This window comes from Mustela nigripes, chromosome 18 (genome assembly GCF_022355385.1).
Source record: "Mustela nigripes isolate SB6536 chromosome 18, MUSNIG.SB6536, whole genome shotgun sequence".
In the NCBI taxonomy this organism is placed as follows: domain Eukaryota; kingdom Metazoa; phylum Chordata; class Mammalia; order Carnivora; family Mustelidae; genus Mustela; species Mustela nigripes.
This window is the reverse complement of record NC_081574.1, coordinates 38,227,773-38,250,944: the sequence shown is the minus strand read 5'-3', so window position 1 is coordinate 38,250,944 and position 23,172 is coordinate 38,227,773. Positions and strand designations below refer to the sequence as shown.

General features: G+C 37.4%; 1 protein-coding gene across 4 annotated transcripts in view; it reads right to left on the bottom strand.

Annotated features, from left to right (window-relative positions):
* Positions 1-23,172, bottom strand: part of HOOK3 (hook microtubule tethering protein 3) — a 109,359-nt gene that overhangs the window by 69,939 nt on the left and 16,248 nt on the right. For all 4 annotated transcript variants that reach the window (XM_059384360.1, XM_059384362.1, XM_059384363.1 and 1 more), the window contains exons 3-6: positions 14,404-14,476; positions 9,905-9,955; positions 7,866-7,998; positions 3,508-3,575 (exon numbers count right to left, since the gene is read on the bottom strand). In XM_059384360.1, coding sequence (XP_059240343.1) covers positions 3,508-3,575; positions 7,866-7,998; positions 9,905-9,955; positions 14,404-14,476 — 325 coding nt within the window. The remainder of the gene's footprint in view (positions 1-3,507; positions 3,576-7,865; positions 7,999-9,904; positions 9,956-14,403; positions 14,477-23,172) is intronic.

Here is a 23,172-nt window from a genome sequence, read left to right as displayed (position 1 = left end):
TAAACAGAAATGGGATTTTATTGCTCATGTGCCCTGTTTCCCTAATAAGCCTTACCCATATTTTTATATATTTTTCAGAAATTCACTTTAACGCTACCTAATAATATGTCAATATATTATTCTACTATAATTTAGGTGGTTAGGCTATTTCTGTTTCCGTACTAGAAAATAATGTGAAAAAAATCTTGAGGCACTACAGTATAATGGTTCTAGGCGTGGGCTGGGCTCTGAACTCAGACTGCTTAGATCTAAGTTCTAACTCTGCCGCTACTTCTTGTGTGAACTTGAGGTTACTCACACTGTCTATGCTTCTGTTTCCCCTTTAATAAATTGGGGACAATAACAGTGTATACCTCAAAATATTAAATTTTTCATTTTAAAAATTTTTGATAAAATTAGGGCGCCTGAGTGGCTCAGTTGGTTAAAGCCTCTGCCTTCGGCTCAGGTCATGATCCCAGGGTCCTGGGATCAAGCCCCACATTGGGCTCTCTGCTCAGCGGGGAGCCTGCTTCCCCCAGTTCTCTCTGCCTGCCTCTCTGCCTACTTGTGATCTCTGTCATATAAATAAATAAAATGTTTTAAAAAATAAAGTAAATAATATAAATAAAATAAAATAAAAATAAAATTAAAAAATTTGCCAATTTACTAATTTTAAGTCTACATTTCAATAGCATTAATTGTAATTGTGAATTTTAAATGAGTTAATAGACACAATGCATTTATTAAGTACTAGCACTATCTAGCACATAGTAGGTTTGACATAATATCTGCTATTACTATATCTCTGTATTTCAGATCTCCTTAGGATAAATTCCTAAAAACAGAATTATAGGATCAATTACAGTTAGGCAGAACTGTTAGTGGCCCTTTATTCTTTTTCTTATTGTTGGAGTAACAGACTCCTCAGATTTTGGCTGGTTTTGTGACTATCTGTGTAGCTCCATGAATAATATCTGGCTAACACGGGTGAGAACTGCTGAGTTTATTTAGAGGAAGTGGATAACTCTTCCCTCAGTCCTTCCTGATGGCTGGAAATGGAATGTGATAGCTGGAACCTGAGAAGCCACAGCTGAACCACTAAGTCGGAAACATGTCTTAAGGAAATAAGAAAGCTGTGTCCCTGATGACTACAGAGCAAAATCCAAGATGACTTAAGAGCAAAATAACTTCTATTTTGCTTGAGAGATCATCATTTTGATATTTTAACACTCACGACCTAATATCTCATATAATACAAGAGTATAATATTTTTAAAAAGATGTACCAGTTCGATCTTCCTATCATCAGAGCTGACAGCTAAACTGATCGTCTTTTAAAAGCTTTGTTTTTTGGGGGTGCCTGAGTGGCTTAGTCGTTAAGCATCTGTCTTTGGCTCAGGTCACAATCCCAGGGTCCTGGGATAGAGCCCACATCGGGTTCCCTGCTCCGTGGGAAACCTGCTTCTCCCTCTCCTACTCCCCCTGCTTATGTTCCCTCTCTTGCTGTGTCTCTCTCTGTCAAATAAATAAATAAAATCTTGAAAAAAATAAATGAATAAAACAAAAGCTTTGCTTTTTTGAAAGGTCCTGTAGTAAGGAATTTGGCTGGCCTTTTGTCCTGTTACTGGCAAGCAGCCCCTCAATCTCTGGTATTTCCTTCCTGATAAGAGTAACTTTGTTATTTGTGGGTCCTAGGTAGTTAAAGCTAAAAAACTGGATGATCAAATTGGGGGCTGGCCATGCCAGAAAAACCAGTCATGTATCAGAGGACTGTGTCTTTGAGCCACTTCATAATCAGTCTGACTTTTGTGGGGAGGAGTGCTGGAAACTGCCTTCAACTCCATGGTCACTGATAGAATCAATCACACCTACATAATGAAACCCCAATAAAAACTTGGAAACATGAAAACTCAGGTGGGCCTCTCCAGTTGGCAGTACCTTGGAACTGTCACACAGTAATGTGCTGGGAGTGTGATAGATCTTGATTCCACAGAGAGGAAACAATAGAAACTTTGCATTTGGGACTTCGTAAACCTCACTATATGCATTTTTGGGGTGGGGGGATTTGGTTCTGGTTTGTATTCACTTGCTATAATAATACTGTCATCATTCCTGAGTTCTGTGAGTCAGAACCCTGGGGGGAGGTGGTGGGAACTCCTGGATTTATAGTCAGATGGTCAGATTTCTTAAAAAATACAACTTTACTTAACAGACATTTAGCATTTTTCATGCTGTCTGTTGTATTTTTTTCTTTGTCAGTTGCATGTTCAAGTCCTATACTTTTCTCTAGTACCCCTAAGGGTTTATTCCATTGCCTTCATGATTAAAAACATTCTCACATCTGGAAATCAACTGGTTATTAACTTACATTTTATTTTTACTTTTATAGTTTTATGTCTCACTTTTGATGGAGCTCACAACACGCTATCCCAAAGTATGGCACCTTGGCACAGTGAATACTTCAAGCTGAACGAATTTGAGAAAGAGCAGGTACAGGATAGATTTTTCTACCTTCTCCTGAAGCAGGTCATAAAATCCTCATGTAAGAGGTGTCTTCCCTATTCTCAAAGCAAAGGAAAGAAGCATCCTTATCTCCAAAGATAGAGGGATTTTCAAAGAATCTTGAATCAACAGGAATTGCTGTTTCCCCCAGGTTATCATCCTTAGCTCAAACCCTTGTACACCCTATCACATCTTTCCATGCTTCTCCATTCTTCATCAAACTCAGCCCTAAAACCCTCAAGTTTAAACACTTCTTTGAAAAAAATAAATAAAAAACAAATACTTTCTTCATTTTCATTTCCTTAAGAAGGTCTCTATGTCATGTAAAACTCAAATACATGTGTATTCTTTTTAATCTCTCCTTTGATACAGAGATCTCAGCTGAAAACTTGGATGGGTAGAAGAAAAAGGTATTTTTCCTCCCCTACAGTAGCTTTGGGTATGGTTGGAGTTGAAGACCCACCTTCTGCCAAACGAGAAACCAATAATTAAGCGTGAGGTAGACTGCTAGTTTAAGATATGTATTTACGGGGCGCCTGGGTGGCTCAGTGGGTTAAGCCGCTGCCTTCGGCTCAGGTCATGATCTCAGGGTCCTGGGATTGAGTCCCGCATCGGGCTCTCTGCTCAGCGGGGAGCCTGCTTCCCTCTCTCTCTCTCTCTGCCTGCCTCTCCATCTACTTGTGATTTCTGTCAAATAAATAAATAAAATCTTAAAAAAAAAAAAAAAGATATGTATTTACAATGGCTTTAGAAATTAGTCTACTATTTGTAGTTCATTGGGGCATTTTTAAAAGTTAGGAGTAGTTACTGAATACCTATACCTACAAGACAAATGTGTAAGATTTAAATACAAATGAGAAATTTAAATGTATGATTTTTTTAAAATAAAAATGAGGCACAGTATATCATAAGTGCAAAGAAAAAAATTCTCAAAAAATGAGGAGAATCTTTTTAAAATTTCCACATCTACTATTCCAGTTTGCTCCTTTAATTTCTCACGAACAGTAAGCATAAAGCTCCAACATACCTCTTGAATGGCTGTCATGACAACATGTTGAACAGATTCCTCCATCATCATAATGGCTTGGATGTACTCTGAAAATAAGAACAATCTGGAATGTCACTGTTCAAGTTAAAGGTACTCAAGGAGTAAAGTCTCACACTTCATGAATTCTTTTAAGTAGTTTTCTGTATTTTCATTCTTCCTAGGAATTCTTCATGTTATATGCACCACAGGTAAGTAAAGGCTGCAAATCACAGTACTTCGGTTTCGTTAAGATAAGCCCACCAACACCACCATCACCATTACAAAGTTGAGGCTACAGCTAAAGGTCATAGGAATATAGCTTCTTAGGGATATTAGACGATGAAACAGCAAAGCCTAAAGCCAGAATGGGAAGAATTCCTTATTACTATTCCTAAAATTTAAAAATTATCTGTCTCTGCTACATATATATACTTTGTTACAGGTTAAAAAAAACTCTGATGTCTGTGCTTTATTCTTGTGTGACATCAAAGCATTGCATCATGTGAAATTCCTACCTTAATACTTTCTATTAAAGAATAATCTTAATAAACTTGAGAGCTGCTTAGGACAAAGAATTAAAATGAAGATAGAAAGTGACATCATAATTAAATGAATACTGCATTACCCTGGACTTTAAAATACACACATCACTAATAAGCTAAAGTACCATCTTCATCAATCTTGCTCACTCTACTCTCACCACTACCAAAAAGAGAAGGATCTCTTAGCTGTCAGTAGAAAAAGATAGCTTCTTGTCTTATGAATAAGCACTAGAAGTAATTTTCCTTGTTTGCAAATCCAGCAATGAATGGAAAAAGTGGCATTAAACAAAACAAAAATCAACAGGCCATCTGGGTTCTAACAAATATGGTAAATATGTTTTAATAAGTAACATTTAGAAGAGTAAAGTAATTAGGGAATTTTAGCCTCAACCTGCCTCTCTTCCCATACATCCAAAAAAACCTCTCCACACATATACCAGAAGCTTGTCTCAGCACTTCAAGTATTACATGACGGAGTCTCACTGTGAAACTGTTAAAGTGATCTTTTGGTAAAAGAGTCATCTATTTGGAATGTCAAGCTGTATAATGCTTTGCGTGATGGATCTCATTTAAAAAAACGAAAGTGTTCTGGCAGCACTACTAAATTCTGACATTCTGGTTGTTAATGCCAAAGCTTTTTGTTAATCAAAAACATATTTTTAAGCAAGTGTTGTTCTAAGGATACTTCTACCCAATCAAATGTGTGGTGACATACAAATATACACAACACCCTTAAATCACAGGCATTTCTTAGAATAACAGTAAGAATGTTCAAGAACAACTATTTGGAAAAAAAAATCCTTTATTCTGAGCTCAATTTTTGTTGTTGTTAACGATTTTATTTATTTATTTGTCAGAGAGAAAGCAGAAGCATGGAGAGCTACAGGCAGAACAGGCAGAGCAGGCTGAGGGAGAAGCAGGCTCCCTGCTGAGCAAGGAGCCCGATGTGGGACTTGATCCCAGGGCCCTGGAATCATGATCTGCCGAAGGCAGATGCTTAACCTACTGAGCCACCCAAGCGTCCCTCAGTTTTGTTTTGTTAACAAGGAGCATCCTGTAAATCTTGGAATAAAAAGGAGTACTTTTTGATATTCTGCTCAGAGGTATGAAACAAAAAAATCACAAGACGCTGGAGAAAATGGTACAGCTAGGATGACTAAACAGCTCTTGAAATAAAAGACTGTGAACATAGAAAAGAAAAAGCAGTGGCACTGATAACGGGGAAGGAAAATTTAATGACAACTGACTGGAAGTGAAGAAAATAACAGCGGGAACAGGGAGGTTAGGAAGTTAGTTAGGTGTGAGAGGGGAAGCGTTAGTTAAGAAGCGGTGTTGCCACGTCAAGGCCCTTCCCCGCGAACACCGTAAAATGCTACATGGTAAAATGACGAGAACTATGTTAATGTACAATCTGTGAAAAGCAAAAAAAACAAAACAAAACAAAACCCAAAACCCAAAACAAAACAAAACAAAAACCAACAAAAACCTTACAAATCTTTAGTGTCCAAAATACAAGTATATACGATTATTGGGTACAGATCTATGAGGCTGGATAATGAGGTATGCTAGGTCAGCAAATTATCCTGAAAACTTAGCTTTTAGGGCCAGACTTTATAGCAGATTAGTATAAAGAATATGATGTTTAAACATGGAGAGACATCAGTTGTTGTCCTTGCCTAGCTTTTCACAAACGAGAAATCCTGGGCAAGTTATAGAATACTTAGTTTTCCTAATGTGTAAAAAGTATTTTTTGTTCTATTAGTACCTAGTAGAGCACTGGGCAGAAGAGAGACATTCAGTAATTCAGTGTGTTTTCTACTACTTATCTTTGCTTTTTCAATTTTAGCATCATTTATTTTCCCCAATTTCATACACAATTTCATTCATTCCTCATGACCACCAGGTTTTGCATCCTCATTCTGTAGCTGAGGAAACAGGCTGAGTGCCTAGTCCAATGTCAGTCAGGTAGCAAATGGAGGATCTTTAGTAAGCCTCACATTATACATCAGAAATGTGCAGTAACAAGTAATACTGAACTCAGGAATTAATTTACTTTGATTCTTAGCTCTCAACTTTGTTTCTGAAAACAGAATGCCCTCTGAATAAATATGATGTTAAAAATCCCATTCAAAGTTTTCATCATTTATAAACAATTTCAGGGGAGAAACCGAACCTAGGTGTTACAGGAGAAACTTAGTCTGTGTGAGAAGCTCGATTGTCTGCTTTTCCACAGGACTACGGATATAGGAAACATCCTTGTGTTCTCCTAGTTCTACCCTGTGGTAAATCCAATTAGCCAACTCTTAACAGCTCTTTGCTTCTAAGAGGTGATGACTCTCTTAACAGAATAAACATATAAGAGGTCATTATTTGAATTCAGCGAACTTTATTAAATAAATTTTCATACCCCCTTTAAAATCAAAGCATTTACTTAGAGATTTAATGTGTTTTAAATCTTATTTATATGAATCTTCTAAACTTTGACAAAAAACGTTTAGTTATTTTAGTAATATACAAAATGCACAAGTGTAGAAAATTCTCTATTTTAATTCTTGAGTTGAACTGAATAAGCAAACTAAAACCTACTTTAAGAGCATGCATGCTAAAAATCTAAAAAGAATGGGGACAAAGAGAAATACATTGTTAGAAAAAACTCAGATCACAGACCAAATACTAGTCATAGCTTCAAGAAAACAACGTTGACCATTATTAAACTTGTCACAAGAACACTTAAAATGTATAGACAAGTCAAATAAAAATCTATTTTACATCACCAGGGGTTAGGTAAAAGGAGTAAGTAAAAAATCTTTGGGCTTAAAAAAAAAATCTGTCTCCTATGAAGGTCATAGTCTAGTATAATAGTAAAATACTATTTCATCATTATTTAGAATAGTCCCCTTCTGTTTCATCACCCTTCTTCCCTTCCTCACTGTTTTCTAATTAGATTTGTGTTTTTTTTAAAACCTCTCAAAGGTAACCTAAGTCTTTCTGACATTCAGTTCCTACTCTTCAGACTACTCTTAGTCTATCCTTCTCTCCAATTTTGCTTAAATAACTTCCCTGGCCCATGCCTGGACCGGCTCCCCCATTACCCTTTACCTTCACAGCACTCATCACCACCGGGATCACACAGCTGTGTGTGGCATTGCTTACTGCCCTCCCCTCCACTCGCTGAACAGTTCCACATGGGCAGGTGCGGTGTCTGTTCTGTCTGGCACTGTGTTCCTATCCCTGGCATAATGCATGAGTTCAATAAATTCTGTGATATAAATCCCTCATACTTGTAATTTAAAGTATCCAATTTTAAGTGCCCAGAGCTGATTTGATCCAGTTTAACCTTCTCATTATTACTGATGTTAATTTAGCTGGACCTTGTCCAATTAACAGTAAATTTCATCACATTCAGTGTAGTTAAAAATAATCCAACGAATTATGTAGTCCTGCTTAAAGGGAAAGAATAGCATCACAATCAAGTTTAATCTAAATTGCAAAACTCTTCCACTTGCAAACAAAGTACCAGAAAAATTACAGAAAATGGCATTGTTTGGAGCACCTGGCTGGCTCATTTGGTACAGTGGACAACTCCTGAACTCTCAGAGTCCTGAGCTGGAGCCCCATGTTGGGTGTGGAGCCTACTTTGCAGGGAGAAAAAGAAAATGGCATTGTTTGAGGATGGCCTTATGAAGATATTATTGTTGATATTACTGAAGATATTATTTTAAGTAATATATACAATATGTATTACTTTCCTTAATTATTCCCTTAATTATTAATTTCCTTAATTATTTTAAATGCATACACTAACATATAAATTACCTTGCTTCTGTTCACAGTTCACAGCACAGCCCAAGATGAGTTGAAGCATCCTTCCGAGCTCTGCCGCATCAGAATGTTCTCCAATAAGATTCACATCAGGAAGGGTAAAGTCATTAATTTGCTGTCCTAAAATCTGAATGGAGACAACAGGATTAGAATTACACTTATATTTTACATCCAAATAAAACATTTGATACAGATTAGTTTGTCAGCACCAGAAACTCATTGCTAACAACAGAGCTGTTATGTCAGTTTCAGGCCCAATTTGTTTTTATCTCCCATACCTAAGTTATAACAACCTCCATCACCACAACTTAGACCCCAATCTGGTATGTATGTACACTGACCAAAGAAACTGAGTATTTTGAGCTCTTCACCACCCCAGAAAGACAATTTCTCTGAAGTTTAAAGTATAGCCTGAACAAGAGGGTACCAGAAAGAGGAGAGATTAAATATAGGTTCTTGCCCCAACAGTAAGATTCCCCCCAAACATGTTCACTCCATTTGACTCCAAAATGCTGATAGCCAAACACGTATATCAGGAAGGAGAATGGAAGACTCCATGGGGAAATTGGCCCCAAATGAAATGAAATATATGCGAAGGGTAAGTTCCTATAAGCATACAGTGAAAAAAGAAAATCCTAAAAACAGAACCAGGGCGCCTGGGTGGCTCAGTGTGGTTAAGCCTCTGCCTTCGTCTCAGGTCATGATCTCAGGGTCCTGGGAGCCCGCATTGGGCTCTCTGCTCAGCGGGGAGCCTGCCTCTCCCTCTCTCTGCCTGCCTCTCTGCCTACTTGTGACCTCTCTCTGTCAAATAAATAAAGAAAATCTGTTTTAAACAACAACAACACAGAAGCAGAATGAATATGGCTCTAGCATTATGGGTAAACAGGTTAAAGAGGTCACGCAGTGTCTGGTGGCTCATGGTAACAGGTAGGAATATGATTCTTAATACAACAGGAAACCATAAAAGATGCAAAAGTGGCATAATCAGACTTATATTTTTAAATATTATTCAGGCTTTTTGGGGGACTGGGTGGCTTGGTGGGTTAAAGCCTCTGCCTTCAGCTCAGGTCATGATCCCAGCTTCTGGGATTCAGTCCCGCATTGGGCTCTTTGCTTAGCAGGAAACCTGCTTCCCATCCCCTCTCTCTGCCTGCCTCTCTGCCTACTTGTGTTCTCTGTTAGTCAAATAAATAAAATAAAATCTTAAAAAAAAATATTCAGGTTTTAGAGTGTAGAATAAGAACAGACTGTAGAGAGGCAAGGGTGAAATCAGGATTACCAGTCAGACTACTCTAGAAATCTAAGCAAGAGCTAATGATGGCTTGGTAGAAGGTGGTAGCAGTTAGAGATAGAAAAAGCTGTTATTTTGGAGATTTAACTAGTAAGTCTTATGATGATATCAAAGAAGGACTACAGGATTATTTATAGGTTTTGGGCTTGAGTAATAGGGTGGACGGCAGGAGCACTTACTGAGTTGTGAAGATAAGTGATTTATGTATGTATAGACGTAGGTATAAACACAGATAAAATTGTGGGGCTTCCAGGGTATGTTATGTCCATTTGACATCTGTGATCATGAAATTTTAAAGTAAAACTAGTTCTACTGCCTGATTTTTTCCCCCAAGGTATGCCTTGACTGTTCTGATGTTAGATTCAGAGGATAAATTGAATTAATCTAGGGATGAGGGTCTGCCAAGAAATAAAACTAAAGTAAGCAAGGGAGTTGGCTATTATGATACCATGATTCTAAACCACCTTCACAAGGGGAGAAAAGAAGAGTTAACAGATGGCAGAAAAGGAAATATAACAAATTAATAATCATCTACAAACTATCTATATTACAGTGAAAAAGAGCATTTACCTACTACCTACCTAATAGATAGCTGTCTGAACCAACATCCTAAAAACCATACAGTGGAAGATAAGTGGTAAATTTTGGGTAAATTTTCCTTTACTTGAAACTATTGAAAAATATTGTAAAATTAAATTATCCTATAGTAATACTTCAAAGCAGAGTGAGAAAAAGTCCTTACCTCATGATTGTAATCCAGGATTCCCTTTAAAATTTTCTTTAAATTGCTTATCTGTTTAGAGAGAAATAAAACAACTGCGTAAAAGGTAAGCACAAATCAAAATATAATTTAACATAAAAAATTTCTGGGGGAAGCTGGGTGGCTTAGTCAGTTAAACATCTGCTTTTGGCTCAGGTCATGATCTCAGGGTCTTAGGATCAAGCCCCACATCACTGAGCTCCCAGCTCAGTGGGGAGCCTACTTTTCTTCCTCTCTCTCTCCCTCTGCCCACCTCCCACATACTTGCTTACTCTCTCTGAAATAAAATCTTAAAAATTTCTGAACCAACTAATTATTCTATTAATCATAAATAAATACTAAAAAAAATTCAACAGTACATGTGAACTACCCTAATCATCAAAAAAGGACTATCAATTTATCAATGGCTCAATTTAAGTGATCTCAAGAGATTTATTAAAAAAAAATTGTTTTCAGGGATGCCTGGGTGGCTCAGTCAGTTAAGCATCTGCTTTCAGCTCAGTTCATGATCCTAGGGTCCTGGATCGAATCCCAAGTCGGGTTCCTTGCTCCCCCTTTGCCTTTACTGCTCCCCGCTTGTGCTTGCTCTCGGTCTCTGACAAATAAATAAAATCTAAAAAAAAAAAAGATTAATTAAAAAATTGTTTCCAGGGGTGCCTGGGTGGCTCAGTGGATTAAGCCTCTGCCTTCCGCTCAGGTCATGATCTCAGGGTCCTGGGATTGAGCCCCGAGTCAGGTTCTCTGCTCAGCAGGAAGCCTGCTTCCTCCTCACTGTCCGCCCGCCTCTCTACCTACTTGTGATCTCAGTCTGTCAAATAAATAAATAAAATCTTAAAAAAAATTGTTTCCAATCATGTTAAATTTTCAGTGTTATAATTACACTGACAAAAACTGATAATCTCTTAAAGTAACCAAAGTATAATGTCTCGAAGTTCTCTCCACCGTCAGAAAAGATTGTGAGGGGGTACAGCTCAGTGGCAGAGCATCTAACTGCAGAAAAGATTGTGGTTTCATTTATTTAAGCACCAAAGTAAATATTTAGGAGCCATATGGTTAAAGAAATACTATTATGTCTTGAAATGCTAGCATAAAGCACTGCAAGATACTTGTGGTATAAGAAGCATCCTGGGGTGCCTGGGTTGCTCAGCTGGTTGAGCATCCAACTCTTGATCTTAGCTCAGGTCTTGATCTCAGAGTCATGTGTTTGGGCCCCACCTTGGAGTCCATACTGGACTCGCAGCCTACTTTGAAAAAAAAAAAAAAGCATCCTAGAAACAAGATACTCAGCCACTCCAAAGCAAGAGTTCACTGGCCTATACGCTATCTGAGTGAAATGACAGGTAGCTATCACCTATACTATGTCACCTATACTACTTAAGCTATTATTTTTTCCCTTTTCTTTCTTGACCCAACTCATACAGTTAAATTTGTGTTAACTGTATCCAATGCAATCAGACATTATTTTAAGGAAAAAAATAAACTGAAACCTTTTTTTTTTAAAACGATTTATACATACACACACATTTTTTTTTTGAGAGAGAAAAACAACACAAATGTTGCGGTTGGGGGGGCAGAGGCAGAGAAAAGGAGAAAAGCGACTCCCTACTGAGCATGGAGCCCAAAGTGAGGCTCAATCTTATGACCCTGAGATCATGACCTGAGCTGAAACCAACAGCTGGATGCTCAACCAACTGAGCCACCAAGGTGCCCTGAAAACTTATTTAAAAAAACAGCTCATAAAGAAAACTATCATGTTTATACTTCTAGAAAAAATTGGAGACACGGAAAATATATAATACATTTTATTTCCTTTATTCTACAATGTTCATTTTTTTCGTATTTTAACATTTAAAATTAAAATGTCTGAAAAATCAATGTTCATTGATGAAATGTGTTCATTTAGAATGGTAGTTTAGGGGTGCCTGGGTGGCTCAGTGGGTCAAAGCCTCTCCCTTCGGCTTAGGTCATGATCCAAGCGTCCTGGGATCGAGCCCTGCATCGGGCTCTTTGCTTGGCAGGGAGACTGCTTCCTCCTTTCCCTCTCTCTCTACCTGCCTCTCTGCCTGATTGTGACCGCTGTCTGTCAAATAAATAAATTTTTTTAAAAGTCTTAAAAAAATAATAAAATGATAGTTTACTTCCCATTGAAAAGAGCTATATAATCAATGATACCTTAAAATTGAAGAAATATAACGTAGGATATAATACAGAGAATAGGAATGCAAATCAGAACTGACTTTTCCAGTTCTGAATGTAAAGAATTTAAGTTTTCCCTCTTCTCTATATTACTGTCCCTGCCACACTCATGACACTGAAGACAGTGTGCATTTTACATGTGTGCTGCATGCATGGAAGGTAGGATATATAACTCTCTCTTTGGTCAAGACACCAAGCAAACACAAATTGATCAGTAGCATTATTTTAAATATCCAGAACTGCTTTACACGTTATAATATTAAAAGGTAATCATTTAGGCTGTGTGGCTTAGTTGAGTGAATGACTCTTGATTTTGGCTCAGGTCATGAACTCAGGGTTGTGAGATCAAGCCCTATAGTGGGCTCTGCACTGGGTGTGGAGCCTGTTTAGGATTCTCTCCCACTCTGTCCCTCCCTCCCTCGCTCCTTGTCTAAAAAAATTTAAAAAAAAATGTATATACATATATGTAAAATATTTTAACATGTTATATATAAAATATTATATATATATAAGTCATTGAATTGTCTATTCTTGAAAGATTATTTAGAAATTAAGATAGTGGCTTAAATCAGTGTCCATTCATTCACTCTCGCCTAGTAAACAAAATATTGGCAGACCCAATATTTAAACAATCAATGACTACTTTTTTATCAAGTATGTGTTTTATGGAAGAAATATAAAGACAAACCAAGCTTAACATTTCAAGTCCAGGGACCTCACATGCTCACTCATTTCCATTTCTGAGTCTATACCTTCTATATCAAAGAGAAATGGTTCTAGAACTTTCCAAACTGGCAGTCATAATCATCACTGGGTCATAAAAATCAATTTAGTGTAACAAAATTATAGAGACGGAGAACAAATTAATGGTTTCTAGGTAATAGGGTGGGGAGTATGTGGTGCGGATGTGGTCATGAAGGAAGCATGTGGAGTCTTGCAGAGATGTAATAGTTCTGTGTCTTCACTGTAGTGGGCATTACAGGAAACTACATTATTGCTAGAGCTACACAGAAGTGTACACACAAACACCAAATGGCATAGGTAAAACTGGTGAAACTTGAATGAACTGACTTGTACCAATGTTAGTTTCCTAGTTTTGATATTGGATTATAGTTATGCAAGATGTAACCCTGAGGGAACTGGGTGAAAGATACATAGAACTTCTCTATATTTTTTGGCAGTCCCCTGTGAATCTAGAATTATTTCAAAATATAAAACTAATTTAGTGGGTTGCAACTAATTTTTTTTTTTTCAAAGTTTCCATTTGTTTATTTGACAGACAGAGATCACAGGTAGACAGAGAGGCAGGCAGAGAGAGAGAGAGGAAAGCAGGCTCCCTGTTGAGCAGAGAGCCCGATGCGGGACTCGACCCTGGGATCATGACCTGAGCCGAAGGCAGCGGCTTAACCCACTGAGCCACCCAGGCGCCCCTGCAACTAATTTTTTAAAAATCAAAATGTCAGTGCCTAGAATAATGGAAAAAACTTGTTCAACTATGTTTGTGCACATCTTTAGGTGGACAGGAGGCTACAATGTAAACTGTATTTTTCTTTTTTTTTTTGCATTTTTTAAAAGATTTCATTTATTTTACAGAGTGAGACACAATGAGAGAGTGCACAAGCAGGGGGAGTGAGAGAGGGAGAAGCAGGAATCCAGATGCAGGGCTCAATACTAAGACCCTGGGATCATGACCTGGGCTGAAGAAGATGCTTAACGACTGAGACACTCAGGCACCCCTCTTTTTGTGGGTTTTGACTTTCTCAAAGAAGCCTGAGAAATACTAGAACTTAAGGCTACTAGAAAAGAAATGAAAATACTTCATTTTCTTAGTGTTCTGTGCTCAGTTAGCATTGACCAATATTTTCTCATTATTAATAATAACTCTAGCAACTAACATTACATATGCACTATCCCAAATATGTTATATATACTAACTCATTTATTTCTGTGAGGTAGATCCTATTACAATCCTCATTTTACAAATGGGGAACTGAGGTACAGAATGATCAGACTTTCCCAGACACTGAATGGTAGAGCTGTGATACAAACACAGGCACCTTGGCTCTAGAGTCCATGCCCACTGTCACTGTGTCCCACTGACTTACACTATGTATGTATCTTTGTGAGAAACTTCAAGTTACCTCTAATCCTTAATTCTGGATTATTTTACGACAGGCAATCTGGGTTTCTGAAGTTCAGTGAACACATCAGATGGAAGTTCAACAGTTATTATATACAAACAACTGAAAGACTATTTAACAGATGGGAAAATAAAAAGAAAATACCTTTAGCCTCCAATTATCTCCTACTTCAGTTTTGATTCTGTTTAGCCAATTTTCATCAAAATATGAAGGATCTCTGCAAATAAGAAAAAGCCAGCATATTAATCATGCAACTATCAAGCTTAAAGGAAAAAAAAAAAAAAAAAAGAAAACAGAAACCTATCCCATAACATCACGTAACTGCAACATAAAAGTGTATTTACTACATATTTGTCACTAAATAACGCAGTCTGGAGACCGGATACAATTATACCAGACTTCTCTAAAATCGACCTGTTATCTGTGCATCATAAAGCATATATGTATTATCAAAAACTAAAAGGTGAAAAATGATTACAGTTGATACATTAAGAAAAAACTAATTATAGATGAATCAGCTACACTAAAATTAACATAATTTTAGATACAATAATATCTAAAACCAGTCAAAACTGATGACACATTGGATGCTTAACTGACTTTTCCACTCAAGTGATTCAAAATTTCAATTTCTAAATAATATAGAATGAAAATAAATAAGTAAATAAATAAATAGTATAGACTGAAAACCCATTTTCTCACATGCAATACTAAGCATTAGACAAGTTGGACACTTTCTGCAAAATGCTTAAAATCTAAATAATACTGGTGTGGTCAAATTAAAGCACCTATGAATGTACCTATACTTATTTTTCTTAGGAAAATCTCCCCAAACTACTATAGAAAGAAAAAAAAAATTTAGCCCAGCATGATCCTCACTTTAAAATTTTGAAACCAATGCTCTAAGACCTTAAGTTGTTTATTCAAGACCACAGATTGAACACTTAATGTTTGTCCTGCTTTAGCAAGTGCTAAGCTCAGAGATTTTTTCAGAATGCCACAACTGTCTCCGTTCACCCCCCAAATATAATGGCAATGAGAGAAATGTTAGGGGGAAAAAAAAATCTACATTTCATTTTAACTGTCACTCAAACTGATATAATCAGCACTAAATTGTATTCATATTTTTAAATGAAGTACCATGCGACTCACAATTTTCTATGTCATTAAAATGTATTTAGGTATGAAATTTCTGAAAAAAAAAAGGTTACAACTAAAGTCACCTCTAGAAATCTATTATTTTTTTATTTCTAAAAATTTTATTTTTATTATTATTTCATAATTATTTTTGGAGCCTGTTTCATATGGCTTTTAACAATAGCTTTGTCGAGATATAATTCATATACCATACAACTCATCTATTTAAAGTATACAGTGGAATGAATTTTAGTATATTCACAGAGTTGTAGGACCATAACCATGATCTAAATCTAATGTTAGGTCATCTCCATCTTCCCCCAAAATCCTTTATCTATTACCCATCACTGCCTATTACCCTTTCTCCAGTCCCTGGAAATTACTCATTGCCTTTCTGTCTCCATGGGTTTGCCTATTCTGGACATTTCATATAAATGAAATCATACACTTTGCGGTCTTTTGTGTCTGGCTTCTTTCATTTAGGATGGTTTTAGGATTCATTCATATTGCAGTTTATATTAACACTTCATTTCTTTTTATGACTCAACCATACTCCATTTATGGATATAATACATTTTGGTTATCCGTGCATCAGCTGATGTGCATTTGGGTTGTTTCTACTCTTTAGCTATTACGAATAATGATGCTTTAAACATTCGTTCACCAGTTCTGTGTGAACATGTTTCTTGTGGGCATATGCCCAGGAGTGGAACTGCTGGTCCCACAGTAACTGTGTTTGAAACAAGGCCAAACTGTTTTCCAAAGTATTTACACCACTTTACATTCCCACCAGCAATGTTATGTTGATTCCAATTTCTCCACAGCCATGCCAACACTTGTTATTTTCTATTCTTTTAATTATAGCCATCCCAGTGGATGTGAAGTGGGATGTCACCGTGGTCTTGATTTATATTTTTGATGACAAATCATATTAAGCATTAGCCATTTGCATATTCTCTTTGGAGAAAAGTATATTCAGTCTCTGCCTACTTAAAAATTGGGTCGTCCTTTTTATCACTGAGGTTTTTGTTTTTTTTTTTTTTTAAAGATTTTATTTATTTATTTGACAGAGATCACAAGTAGGCAGAGAGGCAGGCAGAGAGAGGAGGAAGAAGGTTCCCTGCTGAGCAGAGAGCCCGATGTGGGGGCTTGATTCCAGGATGCTGGGATCATGACCTGAGCCAAAGGCAGAGGCTAGGCCACCCAGGTGCCTCTATCACTGAGTTCTAAGAGCTGCTTTTGAGTTTTGCCCCCCACCTTAGTATTCAAGAAAAAAGCGCCTTCTCAGTCATGAAACACGTAAATAATTTCTCACATTCCGTGAGCCGTCCTTTCATTTTTCTAAGAGTTCTATAGTTTTAGTTCTTGTAATTAGGTCTGGATCCATTTGTGTATGGTTCAAGGGAGGGGTCTAAATTCTTTCTTCTGCATGTGGATATTCATACCCATTTTATTTTTAAGCTTAATCTAGCTTTAGAAGTTCAACAAAAGAATAATAAAAATTGGGGTGCCTGGGTGGCTCAGTGGGTTAAAGCCTCTGCCTTCGGCTCTGGTCATCCCAGGGTCCTGGGATCGAGCCCCGGATCGAGCCCCGCATCGGGCTCTCTGCTTAGCAGGGAGCCTCCTTCCTCCTCTCTCTCTCTGCCTGCCTCTCTGCCTACTTGTGATCTCTGTCAAATAAATAAATAAATCTTAAAAAAAAAAAGGAATAATAAAAATTAAGTAACAGAATTTTGAGCAGCCTTGTACAAGAAAGGGAAACTTATTGGAAGATCACTGAGGTATGTTACGATATTGAAGGATAACTAGGACTCACAAAGCACTAGAATAAAGACCCAGGAAGCTGTTAGGAACCCAGATAGTACTCTCCTTCTGACTTTAGTCTTTGTTTCTGCTCATCTATACCATTCTCTCTGCAGACTGACGTTTTCTTTTTCTCCGTGTCCAGTGCTGAAGATAGCTGCAAACACGTTCCCAGTCTTCAACACTTTAGTTCACACAAGTAGTTTAAAGACCAGTCTTCATTTGGTCCCACTTCTAAATACCCAGATCATTCCAAATAATCCAGCTAGAGTCTCTTTTTAATCCCTAATCCAATTTATATGTGACCAAAAGGATAAAAGGCTTGCAAGTAGGTCACACACAATTTTAGGAGGAAGAATGCCCACACCTGGCAGGATAAGGGTGAATTTTCAGAGAATTGACTGTTACAAAATGGGCAGACCACCCCAGAAAGTGTCCTTTTTCCTTAAAACCTTTTATAAAAATAGATATTGCAAAGAAAAGCAACTGAGTGAATTCTACTAAAACACTGTAGAATCATTATAAAAATAATTCAGAAATTAGAAAATAATCAATATTGTTTGATACTTGAAAAATCTAAAAAACAGTCATTGCCAACTAAGTGTCAGTGTTTCCAACCAAAAAAGACACATGCGGCTGGCAATCTGAGTTTGTTGCTCTGTGGCTGATGATTATTACTCAAAGCCGAAGGGAATGAACTTACTAGCTCAGTGGCAATTCAGGGTCACACAACTAAGATACTTAAACTTCACCAGCAAGCACATAAACTTATAAAAAAAAAGAGTGCTTTAAAATGTCTTAAGAAGGTGCACCTGGTTCATTCAGTCAGTAGGGCATGTAACTCCTGATCTTGGGGTCATGAGTTCAAGCCTCATGTTGGGGGCAGAGTTTACTTTCAAATTAATTTAAAAGGTGTCTAAGAAACGACATACTGCAAGAACTCCTAGGATACTTAATTTGCAACTTAGAGCAATAGTTATAAGTAAAAGAACTCAGAAATACTGAATAAAATATTGCAAATCAAAACTATGATACAGCTTGCTTATTCCTTAAAAGATCACCAAATCAAAATCTCAGAATCATGTCTGAGCCAGGAGGGGAAGACAACAAAAACCGCTGCTAAGCACCAATAATCTACTAGGCACTGATTAGGCACTTACATTCACAATGACATTGCAAGGGAGAAATTACTATCCCTGTTATCATTTAAGGAGTATCAGACTCAGAAATCAAGTAATTTTCCCAAGTTCAATCACATAATTAAGTAGCAGAGTTGGCAGCTGAAGCATTTTTGTTAAAAACAGATCAGTAAAGTTCAACACAAAACTGATTCGAGCAAACAACACTAAGGTTCTGTAGCTCATTATGTCCTTCATGCTGAATAAACTGTGTCACAAGGAGAGAGGGACTAACATGGTTCAGGGCAGGTATCTGTTCTCATTCACTCATTCCCAATACCTCATGTCTGACACATAGCAGGTTCTCAGTAACTGCAGACTGAAATACATTTGGAAAGTGAAAGTACTTTTTATCCATAAACTTCCAGTCAACTACTTGGGTGGAACACAGCAAGAACAGTAGTCTTACAATCTTCTTACATCCAGTGTGACTTTTCCTAGTAATAAACTTTGATTCAATATGTACGCATCTAGCCATAACTGTTTCTGTAAGGAGTTTACAATTTCAGCAATGTTTTCTAAGTACCCCCTAATCAATGTTCTCAGGCTATGACCAAACAACATAAAGGCATTTTTCTCCAAAATCTTAATAACACAGACATGTAAATAACAACTGATAATCTTACTGGAGTGTTCTTCATGAGTAAGAAGCTATCTTTAGCTTCTTACTATGTCCTCACTCTTGCTAAGGAAAACAAACAAAAGAACCCATGAAACATACAAAGCCATTTTCTTAGATTTTTTCCAGTAAGACATCTATTTCACTATAACTTATGAACTGGTCCTAGTTTAAACTTAAAAAAAAAAAAAAAAGCCCATTAACTTTAATCTGTAACATAATTCCAGAAATATATTATCTGCCTGCACTTAATTGCCTTTACAAAAATAAACATATTAAATTGCATTTGCACTGCTAAAATTATTTAAGCACTATAATACTCTTATTGAACTCAGCCAAATTAAGATGGGTTCAAAACCAACACTAAATTTTGATTCCATCTCTTAATATGGCCATTTTTATTAGCAAACCTTAGTACATCTTAGATATGTTGATTCTTAAGCCTGTTTTCTAATTATCTTTTAATTATCCAAAACAATCATTTTGGTTCCTTGCCATTAAATGCATATTCAAGGGTTAGCTATAACTTTCAGATTTATAATGAGAACAAAAATATAGCAAATTATGCTTAGCTCCTACTATGTCAAATTAAGCAATAAAGGCACATAAGGGATAGGCTTTAAGCCAAGACCCAGCAACTCGGGGTACTAAAAAAAGAAAAGTATTCATTTAAGAGGCTTTCCACCAGTGTCCCCAGCTTGACCTTCATTCTCTCTCTGTTGGTCTCATCTATTCCCACCCCCCCCCCCCCCCCCCCCCCCGCTTCTTAAACTCTGAAAGCTAACCTAATGGCTCTTAGAGGCGTAATTTACTACTTTTGCTCTTAGTCTTTCAATCAATATGTGGTTGTGGTATAATAAAAAACGTATTTGGTCTTTGTCCATGGTTCCTGCACTGAGCTCCTAAAACCCTTAGAATTTCCCAAGTGACAGAAGTGTCCTCTGTAATTTATAATGAGTGCTTTCTGACCATAACTGAGTTTATGCTAATGAGGTGATTCATCATGGATGGATCTAGACAGCCTCAGGACGGGCGGCTGGTTCCAAAGGAACAAACCATACGATTAGAGGACTGGGACTTTCAGCCCTACTTTGACCTCCAGAAAGGGGCTGGTGGTTGAGTTCATAATTTCAATCATAACTATAGAATGAAACCCCAAATAAAAATCCCAAACAACATGGTTCAGGGAGTTTCTAAGTTGGTGAACACATTGATGTGCTGGGAGGGTAGTATGCCTAGAGAGAGCATGGAAACTGTGAGCTCTCCGGTGCCCGCAGCCCCATACCTTGTACTATGCATCTCTTTCATCGGACTATTCTTCAGTTATATATTTTTTAAAAAGATTTTATTTATTTATTTGATAGAGATCACAAGTAGGCAGAGAGGCAGGCAAAAAGACAGGAGGAAGCAGGATCCCCTCTGAGCAGAGAACCCGATGTGGGGCTCGATCCCAAGACCCTGGGATCATGACCTGAGCCAAAAGCAGTGGTTTTAACCCACTGAGCCACCCAAGCACCCTAGTTATATTCTTCATAATAAAACTATAATTGTAAGTATAAAGCTTTCCTGAGTTTTGGGTCATTCTTGAGAATTACAGAAAGGGTGGGGAGTGGAGGGGAGTTCACAGAACTTCTGAATTGTAGTTAGCCAGGAAGAAGTGTGGTTGTGCAAAGGACTGCACATGCACCTGGCATCTGAAGTTGGGGCAGTTTTGTGGGACTGAGGCCTTAACTTGTGGAGTTTGCACTAACTCAGAAGTTAGCGTCAGAATTGAACTGTAGGAGATCCAGCTGGTATTGGGGAAATCACTGATGGAAAATGAGAGAGTGGTGAACTATTCTTGGAGACAAAAGATAAAAGATAATAAAAGCTGCTTTCTTTTAATTTCAAAGTCAAAATAAGTCCATATTCATTCATTCAAAATAAGTTCATATTCATTTATTCAACAAACGGATACCAGAAAGATAACAAGTAGTCCAGATCACTTAGGACATACACTGTGAGTACTTTGGTTTTCACCCTGAGTGAAATGGGTTACCAATGTAGAGTGCTAAGCAGAAAATCTGACTTACTGAAAAATTACTCTGGCTGCTGGGTTCACATTAGACTGATGGTGCCCAATGTTGTAGCAGGAAAAGTAACAATTCTTATTATAAAACTTTTCTAGTGGTGCTTGGGTGGCTCAGTTGGTTATGCATCCAACTCTTGGTTTCAGCTCATGTCATGATTTCAGAGTCCTGGAATCAAGCCCCATGTTGGGCTCTGCGCTCAGTACAGAGTCAGCTTGAGGATTCTGTCTACATCCTTCTGCCTCCCCCTCTGCTAGTGCATTGTTCTCACTCTTAAGTAAATATATTTTTAAAAAGATCTTATTTATTTATTTGACAAAGAGAGACACAGCCAGAGAGAGAACACAAGTAGGGGAAGTGGGAGAGGGAGAAGCAGGCACCCCAATGTGAGCTCAATCCCAGGACACTGGGATGGATCATGACCTGTGCCAAAGGCAGATACTTAACTGAGCCACCCAGATGCCCCTCAAATAAATAAATCTTCATAAAAAATCTTTTCCAAACACAGAGAGGGAAAACGTTAGAGGAAACAACCATATGACAGTCATAGAGATTTAACATTCTGCCATACTTGCTCCATATTATTTGATTTTTTTTGACATTTTACTCCTAAAAACTCCACTGTACATCTCTAATGAGGCACCTTCTTATAGTTCTGATTTACACCTAATACACAAATACTCCCCAAATACCATGTAATAGTTAACTTATTTTCAAATTTCCTACATTAACCTCTAAATGTCTGCTATAGTTGATCTGTTCAACTATGATTTGAGAAAAATCATGCATCACATTTGTCTTTGAAACTGTGGAAAGAACACTTAACATGAAATCTACCCTCTCAACAAAATTTTAAGTGCACAATACTATTAACTATAGCAATTGCTGTACAATGTTGTACAGCAGGACCCTAGACTTACTCATCTTGTATAAGTGAAACTTTCAAACTTATTGAACCACAACTCGTCATCATTTGCCCCAGCTGCTAACTCCTGGCAACCATCATTCTAATCCCTGTTTCCATGCATTTGATTATTTTAGATACTTCCATATAAGTGGAGTCATGCACTATTTGTCCTGCTGTGATTGGCTTATTTCACTAGGTATAAATGTCTTCCATATTCATCCGTGTTGTTGCATATGATAGGATTTCCAAGAAGAACCATGCAAAGCATTTGGTTACTGTCTCTTATCTCTTTGGGCAATTTAGTTTAAAACAGTCAACCCCGTTTCTTTTTTCTCATGGCACTGACTTATTGAGGAGACCATAGGTCAACTGCCCTATAAAATAGCTCACTTTCCGGATTTGCCTGATTGTTTCTACATTATTTAGTGTAAATTGTTCTGCTAGCCTCTGTGCTCTTCTGTAAACTGGAAATCAGAGCTAAAGCCAGATTTAAATATACTTCATAGGTATATTTTCAAAGTATAGTTATCAAGATTTCCTGACAGATTCGTTGTGGGATGGGGAAAGAAAGGAAGGTTTTATGGTTTGATCAACTGGAAGGAAATGCCAACAACGGAAATGAGAAGATTTCTGACCAACTGAGTTTTAGGTAGAAGATAGGAAGTTTAATTTTAGGTATGACAGATTCTGAGAGGTCTTTGAGACTCAAATGGAAACACTGAATAGATAATGAGTTTAAGTCTGGAGGTCAAAGCAAAGATTCATGCTGGAGATATAAACTTTAGAGTCACCAGGATATGGATGCTGTTTAAATCCATGAGACCAGATGAAGTCATCAAGTAAGTGAACGCAAACAGAAAAGAGTAGAGGAACAAGTCCTTAAGCACTCCAGCATTAAGAAGTAGGACAGAAGAGGGGCACCTAGGTGGCTCAGTGGGTTAAAGCCTCTGCCTTCAGCTCAGGTCATGATCCCAGGGTCCTGGGATCGAGCCCCGCATCGGGCTCTCTGCTCAGCGGGGAGCCTGCTTCCTCCTCTCTCTCTCTGCCTGCCTCTCTGCCTATCAAATAAATAAATAAAAATCTTAAAAAAAAAAAAAAAAAGACGTAGGACAGAAGAGAAAAAAAATGAGTAAAAAAAAACAAAACAAAACAAAACAAAAACAGATCATCAGGTGAGACAGGAGAAAAACCCCGAGGCTA